At 45.4% G+C, this 19283-nt stretch overlaps 1 protein-coding gene across 1 annotated transcript in view; it reads right to left on the bottom strand.

Moving 5' to 3' along the window:
• Positions 1–324: 324 nt before the first annotated feature.
• The window catches only part of impg2a (interphotoreceptor matrix proteoglycan 2a), a 61196-nt gene continuing 42237 nt past the window's right edge, over positions 325–19283 (bottom strand). The window contains exons 11-19 of the mRNA XM_045707437.1: positions 16080–16138; positions 12902–14251; positions 12413–12667; positions 12021–12240; positions 7840–8050; positions 5080–5264; positions 4060–4265; positions 3698–3777; positions 325–2845 (exon numbers count right to left, since the gene is read on the bottom strand). Of these exons, the coding sequence (XP_045563393.1) occupies positions 2785–2845; positions 3698–3777; positions 4060–4265; positions 5080–5264; positions 7840–8050; positions 12021–12240; positions 12413–12667; positions 12902–14251; positions 16080–16138 (2627 nt within the window). The 3' untranslated portion in view covers positions 325–2784. The remainder of the gene's footprint in view (positions 2846–3697; positions 3778–4059; positions 4266–5079; positions 5265–7839; positions 8051–12020; positions 12241–12412; positions 12668–12901; positions 14252–16079; positions 16139–19283) is intronic.

Here is a 19283-nt window from a genome sequence, read left to right as displayed (position 1 = left end):
GTAACACGGATCGTGCCGGATCGTAGTCGGGTGTGGTTTCGTTGCATCTAATGGTAGTGTCCTCGATAAGGTAACGCAACGTGCCACTTGTGAATTTGACAGTTCTAACGCAGTTCCACCTCCGACACTAGCGAAACAACCGCTATGCTGATGTCAATCTGAATGAATATAGCCCTAAATTGAAGCTCTCAGTGAAACTGCTGTAAACAAACCACGTTTCCACAGACCTTACAGAAAAATATGAGCAATCCTTGACACAAGTTCAGTTCTTGATACAAGTATGTCAACGGGAGACTTCTGTAACAAACATAGCACGAGTCATAATTTAGTATAAAACATGTATTTTTAATCATTGCTTTGTTTTAAATCTTTATTTTTTAAGAATAAACATTGACAAAACTGCAAGTAGTAATGTAATATTGTAAAAATATTAAACCAGAGCTTATGTAAAAAAATAAACAAACTTTGTACAATGAAACATGTCAACATTTCAAGCACATTCAAATTGACATTCTAGTGTAAATTACATACCATAACTCTTAGATAGTATTTACATCACAGAGTTCTGAATCCAACCGTTGGCTTTATGTCCCGATGGAGGTGGAGAATGTCGAGAAAACCACTTTATGCACACGAGAAGATTTATTTCAAAATGCACACACAGATTGCAAAGGCATGACGTTGTCATAAGTGGAAGGTCAGCGTATGCTTTACCAGAGTAACCTGTGTTTTCACTTACGTGGAGCCATACAGAGAACTGAGAGAAGAGGACAGGATAACATGAACCTAAAACATGAAATATCTCCTAAATTTCTGTAGCTACGTCCCAAATAGGACCTTTTACCTTATATGGTGCACTACTTTAGGCAAGTGGCGCACTATATAGGGAATAGGCTGCCATTTGAGATTCATCCTGTCTATTCTTATGACCTATGACTATTCACATTCAAAACAAACGTGATAAAGGAAATCTATAGCTTGAAGAGTTGCAACTGAGGATTCACTCCGAACATAAGAAGGGTCAAGCATGTGACCCGTGGAGGAACAGATGAAAATACCAAACGAACAACATGGAAACCACTCTTCTCAATGTGAAATGCTTACAGGTTGAAAATCATGGATAATGGCCAAACTAGTGGTTACAGAATGGACCTTTTTCACATTGCTGGTGAATTCAATTGAAGTAAAAGCTGCAGTTAAGAGTTTGCTTATCCACAGAGCACATGTTGTGTACCCATTCACATTTAATGCTCTTTTCTATCGCATTATATCTGAAAACAGACTGCCTGATAAAATCTTTGGTTTGCTTTCTTTTCCCTTGAAGATTGTTTCCATTCTAAATGTGTTTTCTTTTATATTTTGGTCCTCAGGCAAAATATTTCTCTCTCCGTGCTCTCTCTTCCCTCTCCCCTCTCCCCTCTCTCTCCCCTCGCTTTCCCCTCTCTTTCCCCTCTCTCCCTCTCTCTCCTCTCTCTCTCGATCTCTCGCTCCCTGTCTCTCGCTCCCTGTCTCTCGCTCCCTGTCTCTCGCTCCCTGTCTCTCGCTCCCTGTCTTTCTCTCTCTTCTCTCTCTCGCGCTCGCTCTCTCAACACTTTTTTTTTCGACAGAAAACAAACTGATTCCTGATGTAGAGTGAGAGAGAAAGGGAGAGAGAGAAGGGAATTTATTGCAGCAGAATAAAAATTGAAGATTTACCCTACATTTTCCACTTTTCCTGAAAGAAAGTGACTACTTCTCACCAGCACCATGTAGGGCTGAGACTTGAGATTTGCCAACAGAGTGCATCCAGCAAACTTCTGCCCAACTTCAGGAGAACACTACCCAGGCTTACTACTGGCCAGAAACCCAGACAACAGAGACAGGCCCCATAGCACCAAGGACAGCACAGACACTGGCCAGTCAGCTGCTCTCAATCTCCCACAACCTACAGCTGGGTATAGTACAAGGGCACACAGCTCTGGTCCAGAGGGCAACAATGCCTGCTGGTTTTAGTCCCTGCAGAGGACCTGAGATGCCTGAAGGCCTGAGCTACCTGAAGGCCTGAGCTACCTGAAGGCCTGAGCTACCTGAAGGCCTGAGCTACCTGAAGGCCTGAGCTACCTGAAGGCCTGAGTTACCTGAAGGCCTGAGCTACCTGAAGGCCTGAGCTACCTGAAGGCCTGAGCTACCTGAAGGCCTGAGCTACCTGAAGGCCTGAGCTACCTGAAGGCCTGAGCTACCTGAAGGCCTGAGCTACCTGAAGGCCTGAGCTACCTGAAGGCCTGAGTTACCTGAAGGCCTGAGCTACCTGAAGGCCTGAGCTGTGCACCGCTGGTATAAACCATTCCTTTGAGAACTGGCTCTAGTTCATACATAATATGTACAACAGCAGATACAGTGACAATGACACCTTATAGTACATATCCAACATTCCAATGGATCAATATTTACACTTTCAGAGCGCTACGTTCTTCCCTTAACATCTACGGGCTGAGATATGACGTTAAATGCAAAGGAAAGACTTTATCATGTCTTATCTGCTACCTGAAGAACAGGTATCCTAGACAGCATTGCATTTTGTTTGTCATCATTTCAGGTAACAAATATAATTCTAAATGGAGGGAGGCAGGTCTTCCCCCAAAAGGAAGACATCCAATGAGCAGAAGATCTGCCCACAGCCACCACAGCCATTCCAGCAGAGCTCACCCAATCGAGAGAAGGCACTGAGAAAGGAGGAAGCAGGACGGGACAAGAGAATAGGGCACCCTGTTCTTCACAGCATACAGCTGAGAGTCCCGAACAGGTCTACGTGGACACGCTCTCTCTGCGTGTATCAAGAGTGCTCTCTCTGCGTGTATCCAGGGCACTGTGGAAGACACACACACACACACACACACACACACACACACACACACACACACACACACACACACACACACACACACACACACACACACACACACACACACACACACACACACACACACACACACACACACACACACACACACACTGATTAGACTGAGCAGTGTGGATACTGAGCAGCAGACACTTGGCACTCTAACTGTGCATGGTTTCCAAGCAACTAAATACAGTACCTCACACACAGACTAGACCACACACGCACACACAGTGACACACATTCGCGCACACACACACATATACACGCAGTCGTACATGATCACACTAATACGACTGCAAAATCACCACGCGATGCCAACTCATGCAACCCAACACCTCACAGACTTCTTTTCTCTGACACAGACATACGCTGCCAGTCAAAGTGACACCAGAGTGACTGTCTGTCTCCACTAACGTGGCCTGTCTCTCTGGGACAGACATACGCTGCCAGTCAAAGTGACACCAGAGTGACTGTCTCTCTGGGACAGACATACGTTGCCAGTCAAAGTGACACCAGAGTAACTGTCTGTCTCCACTAACGTGGCCTGTGTCTCTGGGACAGACATACGCTGCCAGTCAAAGTGACACCAGAGTGACTGTCTGTCTCCACTAACGTGGCCTGTCTCTCTGGGACAGACATACGCTGCCAGTCAAAGTGACACCAGAGTGACTGTCTCTCTGGGACAGACATACTGTAGCTTGTTAGATGTTTCTGGGATTGGAATTGTCTTCCCAGCCAACGTCATTCTGATTAAAGTCTGATTTACACTCTCAGATCTCAAGTTAAAGCTGACAGAATGAATTGAGCCACACTCACGTTTGATGCTGCCGCACAAAGTCTGCAAACTGCCGGTCCTTCGCGTAGAGCTCGATGATGCGTATCCTGTCCTGGATTTCCTGTGGAAGAAGGGTGGGTGGGGTTAACAGGGGGAGAAATGTTACATGACAGACAGACGTTGTGTCCAATCGGTAGGTCTATGTCCAGAGAGTACAGATTAGATTAAGGAAGGCAACGATACGTATAAGATAAGTATGAGACGGGATCCCACACATTGGTTATCACCGTCCCTCCACCCCACACACACACACACACACACACAACAAAAAAAAAAAAACAACACACACACACACACACACACACACACACACACACACACACACACACACACACACACACACCTCCTTGGTCAGTTCGCTGTTCTCGTAGATGTGGCGTATCTCCTCGCTGCTGAAGTCTGTGGAGGCCTCTGCGCTGGCGCTGCTGTAGACCGGGGCTTCTGGGTAGCGGCGGTAGTAGTGGCTATAGCCAGTCGTAGCCTCACTCTCATACATGGGGTTGTACTTAGTGGCCCTCTCTAGAGACGGGATACTCTCCCCTTCGCCTGGGGGGACAGACAGCGACAGAAAAAGAGAAAGAAAGAGAGAGAGAGAGAGAAAGACAGAGAGTGACAGAGACAGAGAGCGACAGTGAGACAGAGAGCGACAGAGAGAGAGAGACAGAGAGAAAGACAGAGAGTGACAGAGAGCGACAGAGAGAGCGAGAGAGAGACAGAGAGAGTGAGAGAGAGCGAGAGAGAGAGCGAGAGAGAAAGAAAGAGAGAGAGCGAGACAAAGAGAGACAGAGAGAGCGAGAGAGAGACAGAGAGAGTGAGAGAGTGAGAGAGCGAGAGAGAAAGAAAGAGAGAGAGCGAGACAAAGAGAGCTACAGCTTAGTCTACTAACAGGAGACCGAGACCGACAAGTCTTCTGATTTAATCCTGTCTGACCCAGGCTTGAATATTCCATGTCCTTCTTACAGTAAATATTCAGACAGGTTCAGTCTGTGGTGGTACTTACAACTAACATGACACCTCTAAAGCTGCTGTATTGTACTGTAGTGTAACGTAGAGGCCAGGGGCGTTCCTGACAGGATTTGAGACACCTACACTTTGTTCAGCTACTAGCACACAAACATGATTTATTTCACTATTTTTTTGTCATTTGTCATTACCCAGAGCGACTTACAATAGTGAGCGCATACAATTTAATACTGGTCCCCCGTGGGAATTGAACCCACAACCCTGGCATTGCAAGCACCAAGCTTTACCAACTGAGTCACACAGGACCTCCACACACACGTACTGTACACACAACACTCTGACTGTACCATCCCTCTGAGAGGCTATTACAAAGGAGTGGTGTGTGTTGACTCTCACCGTAAGGGGTCTTCTGTCTCATCCTTATCGTACTGATCCCGTAGTGTCCTTGCCAGGAAGAAGATCACACCGGAAGCCACCAATAGGAAACCGGCTACGGAGGCAATCGCTATGCCGACTACCAGCGGTTCTGACACGTACTCTTCACAGTGTTCTCCACGGTACCACCAGTTCTCCCCTACACGACATCTAGAACCACAAAGAACAACAGTCAGTGCCACTCACACACACCTAGAACACTACCGGTACTCAACTAAATGACAGCTAGAATAGTAAGAATGATCTGTTAGAGCAACTCAATAAAATATATATAAACACACACACACACACACACACACACACACACACACAGGAACTGGAAATTAAACGTTCCATAGAGGGTGTGTGAACTGGAAATTAAACGTTCCATAGAGGGTGTGTGAACTGGAAATTAAACGTTCCATAGAGGGTGTGTGAACTGGAAACTAAACGTTCCATAGTGGGTGTGTGAACTGGAAACTAAACGTTCCATAGAGGGTGTGTGAACTGGAAATTAAACGTTCCATAGAGGGTGTGTGAACTGGAAACTAAACGTTCCATAGTGGGTGTGTGAACTGGAAATTAAACGTTCCATAGAGGGTGTGTGAACTGGAAACTAAACGTTCCATAGAGGGTGTGTGAACTGGAAACTAAACGTTCCATAGAGGGTGTGTGAACTGGAAACTAAACGTTCCATAGAGGGTGTGTGAACTGGAAACTAAACGTTCCATAGAGGGTGTGTGAACTGGAAATTAAACGTTCCATAGAGGGTGTGTGAACTGGAAACTAAACGTTCCATAGAGGGTGTGTGAACTGGAAACTAAACGTTCCATAGAGGGTGTGTGAACTGGAAACTAAACGTTCCATAGAGGGTGTGTGAACTGGAAATTAAACGTTCCATAGAGGGTGTGTGAACTGGAAATTAAACGTTCCATAGTGGGTGTGTGAACTGGAAACTAAACGTTCCATAGAGGGTGTGTGAACTGGAAACTAAACGTTCCATAGAGGGTGTGTGAACTGGAAACTAAACGTTCCATAGTGGGTGTGTGAACTGGAAACTAAACGTTCCATAGAGGGTGTGTGAACTGGAAACTAAACGTTCCATAGAGGGTGTGTGAACTGGAAACTAAACGTTCCATAGAGGGTGTGTGAACTGGAAACTAAACGTTCCATAGAGGGTGTGTGAACTGGAAACTAAACGTTCCATAGAGGGTGTGTGAACTGGAAACTAAACGTTCCATAGAGGGTGTGTGAACTGGAAACTAAACGTTCCATAGAGGGTGTGTGAACTGGAAACTAAACGTTCCATAGAGGGTGTGTGAACTGGAAACTAAACGTTCCATAGAGGGTGTGTGAACTGGAAACCAAACGTTCCATAGAGGGTGTGTGAACTGGAAACTAAACGTTCCATAGAGGGTGTGTGAACTGGAAACTAAACGTTCCATAGAGGGTGTGTGAACTGGAAACTAAACGTTCCATAGAGGGTGTGTGAACTGGAAACCAAACGTTCCATAGAGGGTGTGTGAACTGGAAACTAAACGTTCCATAGAGGGTGTGTGAACTGGAAACTAAACGTTCCATAGAGGGTGTGTGAACTGGAAACTAAACGTTCCATAGAGGGTGTGTGAACTGGAAACTAAACGTTCCATAGAGGGTGTGTGAACTGGAAACTAAACGTTCCATAGAGGGTGTGTGAACTGGAAACTAAACGTTCCATAGAGGGTGTGTGAACTGGAAACTAAACGTTCCATAGAGGGTGTGTGAACTGGAAACTAAACGTTCCATAGAGGGTGTGTGAACTGGAAACTAAACGTTCCATAGAGGGTGTGTGAACTGGAAACTAAACGTTCCATAGAGGGTGTGTGAACTGGAAACTAAACGTTCCATAGAGGGTGTGTGAACTGGAAACTAAACGTTCCATAGAGGGTGTGTGAACTGGAAACTAAACGTTCCATAGAGGGTGTGTGAACTGGAAACTAAACGTTCCATAGAGGGTGTGTGAACTGGAAACTAAACGTTCCATAGAGGGTGTGTGAACTGGAAACTAAACGTTCCATAGAGGGTGTGTGAACTGGAAACTAAACGTTCCATAGAGGGTGTGTGAACTGGAAACTAAACGTTCCATAGAGGGTGTGTGAACTGGAAACTAAACGTTCCATAGAGGGTGTGTGAACTGGAAACTAAACGTTCCATAGAGGGTGTGTGAACTGGAAACTAAACGTTCCATAGAGGGTGTGTGAACTGGAAACTAAACGTTCCATAGAGGGTGTGTGAACTGGAAACTAAACGTTCCATAGAGGGTGTGTGAACTGGAAACTAAACGTTCCATAGAGGGTGTGTGAACTGGAAACTAAACGTTCCATAGAGGGTGTGTGAACTGGAAACTAAACGTTCCATAGAGGGTGTGTGAACTGGAAACTAAACGTTCCATAGAGGGTGTGTGAACTGGAAACTAAACGTTCCATAGAGGGTGTGTGAACTGGAAACTAAACGTTCCATAGAGGGTGTGTGAACTGGAAATTAAACGTTCCATAGAGGGTGAGTGAACTTGTGATGGTGGGTGTGAAACAGAGGGTTCACACTCATGTTGGCACACAAATATGTTTATACATACTGTGTGTGTACATGAATGTGAGCATGTTCATTATGTCAGAGTCTGCTTTACAATATGGAAATGTATTGGAATTTAATAAAGAGTGGGATCAGTGCCCCCCCCCCCCCCACACACACACACACACACACCTACCTGCAGATGGCCCCCTGTCCAGGTATGATGTCACACTTCCCGTCATTCATACAGAAGTCTGTCTGTAGGTCACAGATGCTCTGACAGGGCAGTCCGTCCACGCTGAAGTATCCAGCGTTACACACACACTCCGCCTCGCCAGACCAGCGGTTCACAGAACACTGTGCAAACTCATTACACGCCTGGAACTTACACTGGTTGGCCTGGTCACCTGGCAACAACACACAGGAAATGTTAGGGTAGAGACAGTCAACTCCTGGTAAGTGCACATTGGATAAATCCAGATCACCAGTTCCAATTCAAATACATTATTTTCAATTGCTCTGGATATTTATTTGAAGTTTAGTCCTGAGTCATAGCATACAGTATATAGTACATAGTTTCTTATTGCATTACAACGGGGGGATATAACAATTAGTAGAGGTAAAAGGTTATTATAAGAACATAATATAATCCTAGAAATGTCATGTTGGGATATAATCATCATAAGGCTTAGCTATTTTTGTTGTGATTGGCTCAGACAGATTATGACAGCTCATCTGTCATGATGAGACAAAAACAGTCATCAGTTCTATATTATCTACGGCCTCATATGATCCCATACTGTCACAACCACAAACCACGATGCCAGGGGGGGCGCGTGTGACCCCAGGGAACATTTTTGCCGCAGGGAGTAGGGTTTTTTTGCCTCAGGCAGTAGGGTTTTTTTGCCTCAGGGAGTAGGGTTTTTTTGCCTCAGGGAGTAGGGTTTTTTGCCGCAGGGAGTAGGGTTTTTTTGCCTCAGGGAGTAGGGTTTTTTTTGCCTCAGGGAGTAGGGTTTTTTTTGCCTCAGGGAGTAGGGTTTTTTTGCACCGAACAAGAGCACACAGCACAGAGCAGGAGATATGAAGTGCAGATAACAAACCCTTAAGAGACACCATGGAAAAATATTTAACAGGGATGAAAAGAAAGACGGAGATAATGAGATAAACGTAAGTCTCCCGAAAGCTAAGACGAGGAAATATGATGAAGCGTATGTAGCGCTTGGCTTCACTGTGACTACGGTGGGAGACGAGGAAAGACCGGTATGTTTACTGTGTCTAAAAATGTTGGCAGCGGACAGCATGAAGCCAAATAAATTAAGGCGTCACTTAAAGACATTACACCCCAATCACGCTGATAAGCCGACAGAGTTTTTTCAGCGAAAACGTGCCGAATATTGCCAACAATCGTCCCGCTTTGTGAATGCTACTTCAGTAAACCAGCGAGCACTGTTAGCATCATATAAGGTGGCGTACCAAATTGCTCAGTGCAACAAAAAAAACACTCCATAGCAGAGGAGCTGATACTGCCTGCAGCATTAGACATGGTCTCTGACATGCTGGATGACGCAAGTGCCGCAAAAATAAAAACTATCCCTCTGTCCAATGACACTGTCGCCAGACGTATAAATGACATTGCTAACGATCTTAAAGAACAGCTGGTAGATAAACTCAAAGGCAAACGTTTTGCCTTACAGTTCGATGAAGCAACTGACAGCAACAAAGACTGTTTGTTTATCGCTTATGTACGTTTTGACATGACAAACTCCCGGTGTGAGGATCTACTTTTTTGTAAATATGTCAGAGACAGAGCCACAGCTGAAGAGCTATTCAAAATGCTGGACTGCTTCCTGACTGAGAATGGGCTAAAGTGGGAGAACTGCATTGGTGTTGGCATTGATGGTGCACAGACCATGGCAGGGATGAGAAAAGGACTTTGGGCACTCATCAAGAAGGCCTCACCTAATGCTGAGTGGACACACTGTTATACACAGAGAAGCACTGGCATCAAGGCACCTTTCCTCTGAATTAAGTGAGGTTATGACTGACATTGTAGGTGTAGTCAATTTTATAAAGACCATACCACTAAAAACAAGAGTCTTCTCTGCTATCTGTGAGGAGATGGGAGCTGAACATCAAGCTGTGCTGTTTCACAGTGAAGCAAGGTGGCTGTCACGAGGAAAAGTCTTGTCCCGAGTTTTTGAGCTCAGAGAGCAGATAAGAATGTTTTCGGAGCAGGAGCACAAGTATGACCTCGCAGAAAAATTTAGTGATGAGAACTTCCTGGCAAAACTGGCCTACCTGAGTGACATATTTGGAGAGCTAAATGAACTAAATCTACAGCTTCAAGGGAAAGATAAACACCTCCCTCAGGTCACAGACAAGATCAGCTCTTTCACTCGAAAGCTTGCAATGTGGGGCAGGCGACTTGATGAAGGAAATACTGATTCATTCGAGAACCTGCATGAATTTGTTGACACTACTGACTATGATGCCACCTCAGTGATTCCATATATTAAGGAGCATATTTCATCACTGATGGGATTCTTTAAAAAGTACTTCCCTGAAAACCGTTCCCAATATGACTGGGTGAGAGATCCTTTCAATGCACCAGCTCCAACTGGTTTCAGCTCTGCAGAGGAGGACCAGTTCATTGATATGACGTCTGAGTCCACATTGAGACTGAGGTTCACATCACAGACACTGAGTGAATTCTGGCTGAGTGTAGAGAGGCAGTATCCACTCTTAGGGCAGAGGGCCATGGGCATTCTTCTTCCTTTTGCAACATCTTATCTTTGTGAGACTGGCTTCTCTGCTGTTGCTGCACTGAAGACCAACTACAGGTCCCAGCTAAACATTGAGCTGGAGCTGAGAGTTGCAGTATCATGCTTCAAACCCCGCTTCGAAAAGCTGTGCTCTGCAAAACGTGCTCATTGTAGCCATTAATCCTGACTTTCTCATTTTGATTTAAAAAAAATCTGCACAAATTGTTTTATTCATTTTTGTTTTATAGGTCAAAGTGTTTCATATATTGTGCTCCTGAGTTAATGTTGCTGATCAATTTGAATGTATTATTATTTATTGATAATATTTAATTTAATTTTTCAGTATCAAATGGTCAAAAAATGTTTACAGTTTAAATAAGGTTTGAATTTTTTTTAAATTTCAGGCAAATTGATGCACTTTAAGTCTTTTCTGTTACAGAATAAAAAACAACGTTAAAAAAGTTATTCTTTTCGTAAGTTGATCTATATTTCTTTCTTTTTTCTTTTTTGGTTTTCTTTAATGTTAATAAGGATACAATGTTATGCAGAGGTGTACTTATAACAATTTTATAGACAAATTATACTATTTACAGTCGCGGCGGAGAGTTGGGGGGCGCGAAATGTTTACTTCTTCCTAGGGGGGACTTAACAGAAAATAATTGAGAAGCACTGCTGTAGTTACACAATCAGTGTGACCAAGACATTGAGTAATGGAAGGAACGCCTGAGAACGCCCGAGACATTTAACACCTAGCCCACACACACACACACACACACACGCACACACACGCATGCACGCACACGCACACATCCTCAGTCTCTGATTTTGAAAAGTGACTCTCTTTGTCTTCAGTCTAGATTAGAACCTCCCTGGAGAGAGCTTTCATGCCTAAATGGATCCATGTGCCATGCTTTTAACTGACAATCCATGTGCCATGCTTTTAACTGACAATCTATGTGCCATGCTTTTAACTGACAATCCATGTGCCATGCTTTTAACTGACAATCTATGTGCCATGCTTTTAACTGACAATCCATGTGCCATGCTTTTAACTGATAATCCATGTGCCAAGCTTTTAACTGATAATCCATGTGCCATGTTTTTAACTGACAATCCATGTGCCATGCTTTTAATTGACAATCCATGTGCCATGCTTTTAACTGATAATCCATGTGCCATGTTTTTAACTGACAATCCATGTGCCATGCTTTTAACTGATAATCCATGTGCCATGCTTTTAACTGATAATCCATGTGCCATGCTTTTAACTGATAATCCATGTGCCAAGCTTTTAACTGACAATCCATGTGCCATGCTTTTAACTGATAATCTATGTGCCATGCTTTTAACTGACAATCCATGTGCCAAGCTTTTAATTGACAATCCATGTGCCATGCTTTTAACTGATAATCCATGTGCCATGCTTTTAACTGATAATCCATGTGCCATGCTTTTAACTGACAATCCATGTGCCATGCTTTTAATTGATAATCCATGTGGATATGCACATTTTAATGCATTTGAACTCCCCAAAACCTAAAGGAGGAGTGTTTAGGAATAATTAGGAACCCTCCGTTGTGTCTCTGGTGAAATATGTGATAGTTGTCAACCTTACCTGACTCTACGTCAAGTGAGTACTTGTCGATGGCCAGGTTCATGGTCTTGTAGGCTGTGTTAGCGAAGTCTTCCAGGATCAGGTAGACTGCATTGTTGACGCCGCGAGGCACCGGCTTCCCGAACTTCATCCGGCTGTTGACCACAATACTCCCGTTCCGGAAGTTCAGGATCTCCAGGTTCTGGAAGTTACTAAGGTTGGACTGGAGGTAGGGGAGCAGCTAGAGGGGGGCAGGCAGAGACGGAGGGATGGAGAGAGAGAGAGAGAGAGAGAGAGAGAGATACAGAGAGTGAGCACCCTCTACATATAGTATCACACATCAAGTAAAACGTGTATTTTCTAATTGTCTACAATGGGAAAGGGGGAATAAAGGCTAAAAATGAATAGCTCACCAGCTCTATGAACCTTTGTTCCAGGGCCTTGTATTCCGGGGAGCTCTTATTGAAGAGGTCATCTGAGAACTTCATGTTGGTTACCCTCAGACTGAAGAACACCATCAGCGCCCGCCCAGGGTTGATTGGCATGGCAACGCTGTGGTCCACACCATGTACCCCTCCAGAGGGGTACCCGCTGCTTCCCTCCTCTGTTTGGTTGGTGCCACCGAAGGGGACCAGGTCATAGTCTGTCATAGGGCCTATCGTCTGCAGCTGGTTTAACAGACATGAAACAATTCATGGTGCAATTGGTCAATGTGGAACAACATTTGGTAGTTTTTATGATACAACAAGGAAATGTCTGCGCTAACAGATGAATAGATTAAGTAAAGTACTATAACAAGGGGAGTTTTTCCTAGTCAGGTCACATGGTCACTCAGACAGGAAAAACTCAGGGCCCTGACTAATGTCCATTACAACCATCATCTCTCCGTCATCTTTTATTACCTCCAGAGTGATGGAAATGTCTGGGCCAGGGTAATATTTGGCGGGTGTGAGAGCTGGGTTGACCCCCTGGTCCTCTGCTTCTGCCTCCGGTTCTGGGGCTGTGTCTAGGCCTGTGGCCTCTGTAGCCTCTTCTTCTACTACGGCATCAGAGTCTTGGGTGAAGGGCGACTCCTTCTCTGCAGAAAGAGTGGTGGGGTGAGCGGCCTCTGGAACAGCCTCGTCGACCAATAACATCTCGTCTTCTACCAGGTTGTCCACCGAGATCTCAGTCATATCCAGAAGTTCCATCACCACTTCTTCTTTTGCCACCTCTTCCTCCACCTCCAAGGCATCCTCTCCAGTTACTGGCTCCTCGATGATTGGTCCCTCCTCTAAGCTCTTAACTTCCTCTCCATATCCTGATATTTCTGGATGGGCCAACACCTTATTAGCCTCTTCTTCAGGCTCATCTGGGGATACAGTCTCCATGGCATTCTCGGGGACATTAAGGTTCTCCGCTGGCTCGGGAGCTTCCATCGTTTCCACAGGGACAAAGGCAGGGTTCTCTTCCTCCAACTCTTCTATGGTCTCTGTCTCTAGGATGGAGTACTCAAGGTTTTCTGAGGGTTCAGCTTCTTCTTCTAGAACCTCTGCAGTATCAGAGACCTCCACTGCTTCCTCCACTTCCTCAGGGACCTCCACTGCTTCCTCCTCTACCTCCTCTTCCTCAGGGACCTCCACTGCTTCCTCCTCTACCTCCTCTTCCTCAGGAACCTCCACTGCTTCCTCCTCTACCTCCTCTTCCTCAGGGACCTCCACTGCTTCCTCCTCTACCTCCTCTTCCTCAGGGACCTCCACTGCTTCCTCCTCTACCTCCTCTTCCTCAGGGACCTCCACTGCTTCCTCCTCTACCTCCTCTTCCTCAGGGACCTCCGCTTCTGCTTCCTCTGTTAAGATCTCTTCCTCTATGATCACCTCTTCCAAAACTACCTCTTCTTCTATGGTATGTTCCTCTTCTGCAGCCGATGCTGACTCTTCTTCTTCCTTGGACTGGAAGGGCAGGTCCTCAAGTCTGTCAACACCTGACCCAGAGGCCTCTATCTCCAGAGGAGGCTTGGGGACCGTAGTGCCCTCTGGCTGCTCGGGGGAGATAGGGTCTGCGGGGAGGTGCTCCAGGGGAGGGCTCTCTATAGCCACAGTGTTCCCCAACAGCAGACCCTCCTCCTCCATGCCTGTGTCATTGATGGTCACCTCAGGCTTAGGGGGGAGGGTCACGCTCTCCTCCAGAATGATGACATCATTCTCCCCCATCGTCACATCCTCAGCTTTAACCTCGGGGGCATCTGGGGTCATCTCAGCAGCCAAGATTTCCTCCAGGACATTAGAGAAACACATTAGAACCTAAACTGTCACACAATTAGGTTGGAGTTCCATTCCATTTCAGTCAATTCAGGACATGGAATTGACCCCAACCCTGAACTCCATACAATTATAATCAAAATTGGGAATATAGGTTTCCATGCCTTAATGACTGACAAAAAGGATTTACTTACATACACATGCTGTGCATATTGTTATTAAGTTGAATCTACCTACATGGTGGTGACAGCTACTCCAGGGCATAATACTACCTAGCTTCTGTCTGATAGAGAGAACTCTAAAGTCTAAGATATTGTAGTCTGTTTCTGGGCAGCTCGATGCCTGGTGCTTCTGTTATGTGTAGTTAGCTGTAAATGCCAGTTACTGACTGGTAGTTTTCCAACCTCTTCCAGTCCATGTAATTACTCCAATTAATCATGTAGGGCCTTAGCAAGCAAGTAAACCAGCAGACCCAGTTACTGTCCAAGACTAAGACTGGAGCTCCCTGCTCTATTTATCACAATACAGCTGCTAGTCTACTGGCAGAATCCACAAAGATCATAGGGTACTGCATTCACAAACTGAGTGATAACCTCCCTCCCTCTCTCTCTCTACCTCTACCTATCTCGCTGTAACTCTTGCCCCAGAATAGTAATGGATTATTATATCAACAGCCAAGCTAATCTTCAAAGCCTTCACCTCATCCCATAACACCACCTAGCAGCAGTCTCACCACTAGACAGGAGAGTCCTGGTTAACACCAGCTAGCAGCAGTCGCACCACTAGACAGGAGAGTCCTGGTTAACACCACCTAGCAGCAGTCTCACCACTAGACAGGAGAGTCCTGGTTAACACCACCTAGCAGCAGTCTCACCACTAGACAGGAGAGTCCTGGTTAACACCACCTAGCAGCAGTCTCACCACTAGACAGGAGAGTCCTGGTTAACACCACCTAGCAGCAGTCTCACCACTAGACAGGAGAGTCCTGGTTAACACCACCTAGCAGCAGTCTCACCACTAGACAGGAGAGTCCTGGTTAACACCACCTAGCAGCAGTCTCACCACTAGACAGGAGAGTCCTGGTTAACACCACCTAGCAGCAGTCTCACCACTAGACAGGAGAGTCCTGGTTAACACCACCTAGCAGCAGTCTCACCACTAGACAGGAGAGTCCTGGTTAACACCACCTAGCAGCAGTCTCACCACTAGACAGGAGAGTCCTGGTTAACACCACCTAGCAGCAGTCTCACCACTAGACAGGAGAGTCCTGGTTAACACCACCTAGCAGCAGTCTCACCACTAGACAGGAGAGTCCTGGTTAACACCACCTAGCAGCAGTCTCACCACTAGACAGGAGAGTCCTGGTTAACACCACCTAGCAGCAGTCTCACCACTAGACAGGAGAGTCCTGGTTAACACCACCTAGCAGCAGTCTCACCACTAGACAGGAGAGTCCTGGTTAACACCACCTAGCAGCAGTCTCACCACTAGACAGGAGAGTCCTGGTTAACACCACCTAGCAGCAGTCTCACCCCTAGACAGGAGAGTCCTGGTTAACACCACCTAGCAGCAGTCTCACCACTAGACAGGAGAGTCCTGGTTAACACCACCTAGCAGCAGTCTCAGTAAGACACTACCTCAAACACAGCATTGTAATATATTCCATGCTGACAAGCACTCCTATGTGGATTTGTTTTGATATTTATATAGCTGAACGCTCAGCATACATCATCACAGCCATATAGGATTGTGCCTCTCACTGTTTCCCAGAAATAACCTCTGGACCGACTGGAGGTCAAGGGTTGTTGTCATGGGGATGACTCTGATGACTGTGACTTACCACCCAGTCATCCTTGGTAATTCCAGCCGTGGACTCAATGGACTCAGGAACACTGGACACTGTAGAGTCAAAGAGGAGACAGAGTCAATACTGTGAGTCATAGGGAGGCCTATTCAATCAAACCTGATCATTAAAACAACAACAGGTTCTTCCCTATAGCGGCGGCAGGTAGCCTAGTGGTTAAGAGAGTTGGGCCAGTAACCGAAAGGTCGTTGGTTCAACAAATGCTCCCTGGGCGCCCATGATGTCCACTGATTGAGAGGGTTTGGGTTAAATGCGGAAGACACATTTCAGTTGAATGCATTCAGTTGTGTAACTGACTAGGTATCCCCTTTCCCTTCCCACACTTGAGTCCATGCACCCAACAAAGATGGCAGTTGGAAACCAAACTTAACTGCATAATAAGTCAAACTTTCTCTAATAATGTACTGGAGGAATGACGTTTAAACACTCTCCATCTTTTCTGTACAATCCATTTTTCCTCTCCCCAGTCCTGACAGCGGTGGTGCCGACTATGTGTTTACCTAAGGGGAGCCCTACTAATCACCCTAGAGATCTAGCCCCTATACCTGCCACTATGGGCCAAGACCATTACTGCATTACCATCAGGCCTGGAGCCTGGGACTGGAGCCTGGGACTGGAGCCTGGTGGCGACAGCTTGGAACCAAGCAGTGCCTGTAAGTCACCACACACTGTGCCAGGCAGGCATCTGACATTATTTACCCCTCATATCAGATGTCTCGGCACATAATGAATCAGGCCGTCAGATGGCATCCATCTTCAGGGAAACACAGTAAACTAATGACAGCAACTCTTTTACAACACTGTCAGGAAGAATTCCAATAGACCAGGGAGATGGTATTACCATCATTACCATAGAACGTGTTCCATTCGCTGGAAGAACCCCTGCCAGGAGTTAGAGCTAACCTACTTACTGGCTAGCTAAATCTAGTCTCTCTCTCTGTGTGTGTGTGTGTGTGTGTGTGTGTGTGTGTGTGTGTGTGTGTAACTAAGTTAGAGCTAACCTACTTACTGGCTAGCTAAATCTAGTCTCTCTCTCTGTGTGTGTGTGTGTGTGTGTGTGTGTGTGTGTGTGTGTGTGTGTGTGTGTGTGTGTGTGTGTGTGTGTGTGTGTGTGTGTGTGCGTGCGTGTACGTGCGTGTACGTGCGTGTGTGTACGTGCGTGTGTGTAACTAAAGCACTGGAACCCAGCAAAAATAATAGATGAGAGAGAGAGAGAGAGAGGTAAGGGCTCTGATTTTTCAAATCCAGTTGTCTCACTTCTATCAAAGACTGTTTAATGAGCAAGATTTAACTGTTGCAGAGTAAATACATAGTCCCTATAAATTATGCCTGTTATTTGTTCATCAACAAGGACCCACTTCTGAACAGAAATCACCACAAAACACTGTGTAAGACAAAGCGCTGTTTAATAGAATGAAGGAAATGAGGCCCCAGAGAGCCAGTGACAGGATAGGTGGAGGTGGGACAACTAAGGTAAGTTGGAGCTGGCTATGGTGGAACTGGTTGTCTTACAATCTGACACAGTGACCCAATTGGTGTTGTTGGCTTTATTGTACTGTGTTTGGTCCCATGTAATTGTATTGTATATTTAAGCAATAAGGCCCGAGCAGGCGTGGTATATGGCCAATAAACTACAGCTATGGGCTGTTCTTAAGCAAGACGCAACACAGAGTGCCTGTATACAGCCCTTAGCTGTGGTATATTGGTCATATACCACAAACCCCAGAGGTGCCTTATTGCTATTATAAACTGGTTACCAACGTAATTAGACCAGTAAATTGTCATTTTTTGTCATACCCATGGTATACGGTCTGTTATACAACTGGTGGGTCTAATCCTGGATGCTGATTGATTAAAACCGCATTCCAGGCGGTGTCTATTCCACAAGTTAGCTCAGGCTAAATGTATGACGTTGAAATGCCTATTTACTCTGTTCCATCTGACTGCGCAATCCACTGTCTCGTCAGCCCAGCCAGGCAATTTATAAACTAGATCTACACTGTAAAAAGCATCTATACATTATCTTGTACTTCTTTTAGACTGGCATTTGGTTTTCAACAGCGGAGATTTGTAATAACCTTGCCGTCTGTCTCTCAGACATTTGCAACATTGTTTCAACATTGAAAGTCAATCTTCAGCTGTCCTGTGGTAATGAATGTGTTGGGAGCCAGGATGAGACAGACAGGCTGGCAGCTTTTCTCAGCCAGTCAAAATCATTAATCAGCATCATTTCTATGGTATATAAAAAAGAAATAAATGAAATGCAGATAGTTTGCTGTCATTACAGCTTCAGTTTGAAGTGATTGTGTAGTTCTGTCCTTGAGCTGTTCTTGTCTATTGATGTTCTGTATTATGTCATGTTTCATGTTTTGTGTGGACCCCAGGAAGAGTAGCTGCTGCTATCACAACAGTTAATTATAGTGGTTTTGCTGTGTATGGTAGTGTATATATACAGTGTATTGTACAGTAGTGTTGGGTAGTGCTGTATGTCTTACCACTCCTGATAAAATACCAAAATACAAAAAATGTGTTCGCTGAACAGTGGCCTGGCGAGAGAGCAGATTTTCTATGCCAGGTGAAATCGCATGTCATGAGCTCATTGTTATGAATGTATCCCAAAAAATCACTAGAAAACATCTTAAACAAACACAAATGCAGCTACTTTGCTGTTACTCTGGCTGCTCTGTTTTAAAAAATATATATTTTACCCTTATTTTACCAGGTAAATTGACTGAGAACACATTCTCATTTACAGCAACGACCTGGGGAATAGTTACAGGGGAGAGGAGGGGTGATGAATGAGCCAATTGGAAACGGGTGATTAGGTGACCATGATGGTATGAGGGCCAGATTGGGAATTTAGCCAGGACACCAGGGTTAACACCCCTACTCTTACAATAAGTGCCATGGGATCTTTTACTGACCACAGAGAGTTAGGACACCCGTTTAACGTCCCATCCGAAAGACGGCACCCTACAGAGGGCAATCATTGCCCTGGGGCATTGGGATATTTATTAGACTAGAGGAAAGGGTGCCTCCTACTGGCCCTTTAACACCACTTCGTGTTACGTGACTGTTTTAACCAAAGTTGGCTATCTAGCAAGCAAGGGATAAGAATGTTGCCAGCCATCATGGCAATGGAACATTTAGAACGAATGACTGTGTCGCATCCATAGATTT

Source organism: Salmo salar, chromosome ssa25 (genome assembly GCF_905237065.1).
Source record: "Salmo salar chromosome ssa25, Ssal_v3.1, whole genome shotgun sequence".
NCBI lineage: Eukaryota > Metazoa > Chordata > Actinopteri > Salmoniformes > Salmonidae > Salmo > Salmo salar.
Note: the sequence above shows the minus strand (reverse complement) of the source record. Positions and strands in the feature narration are given on the sequence as shown.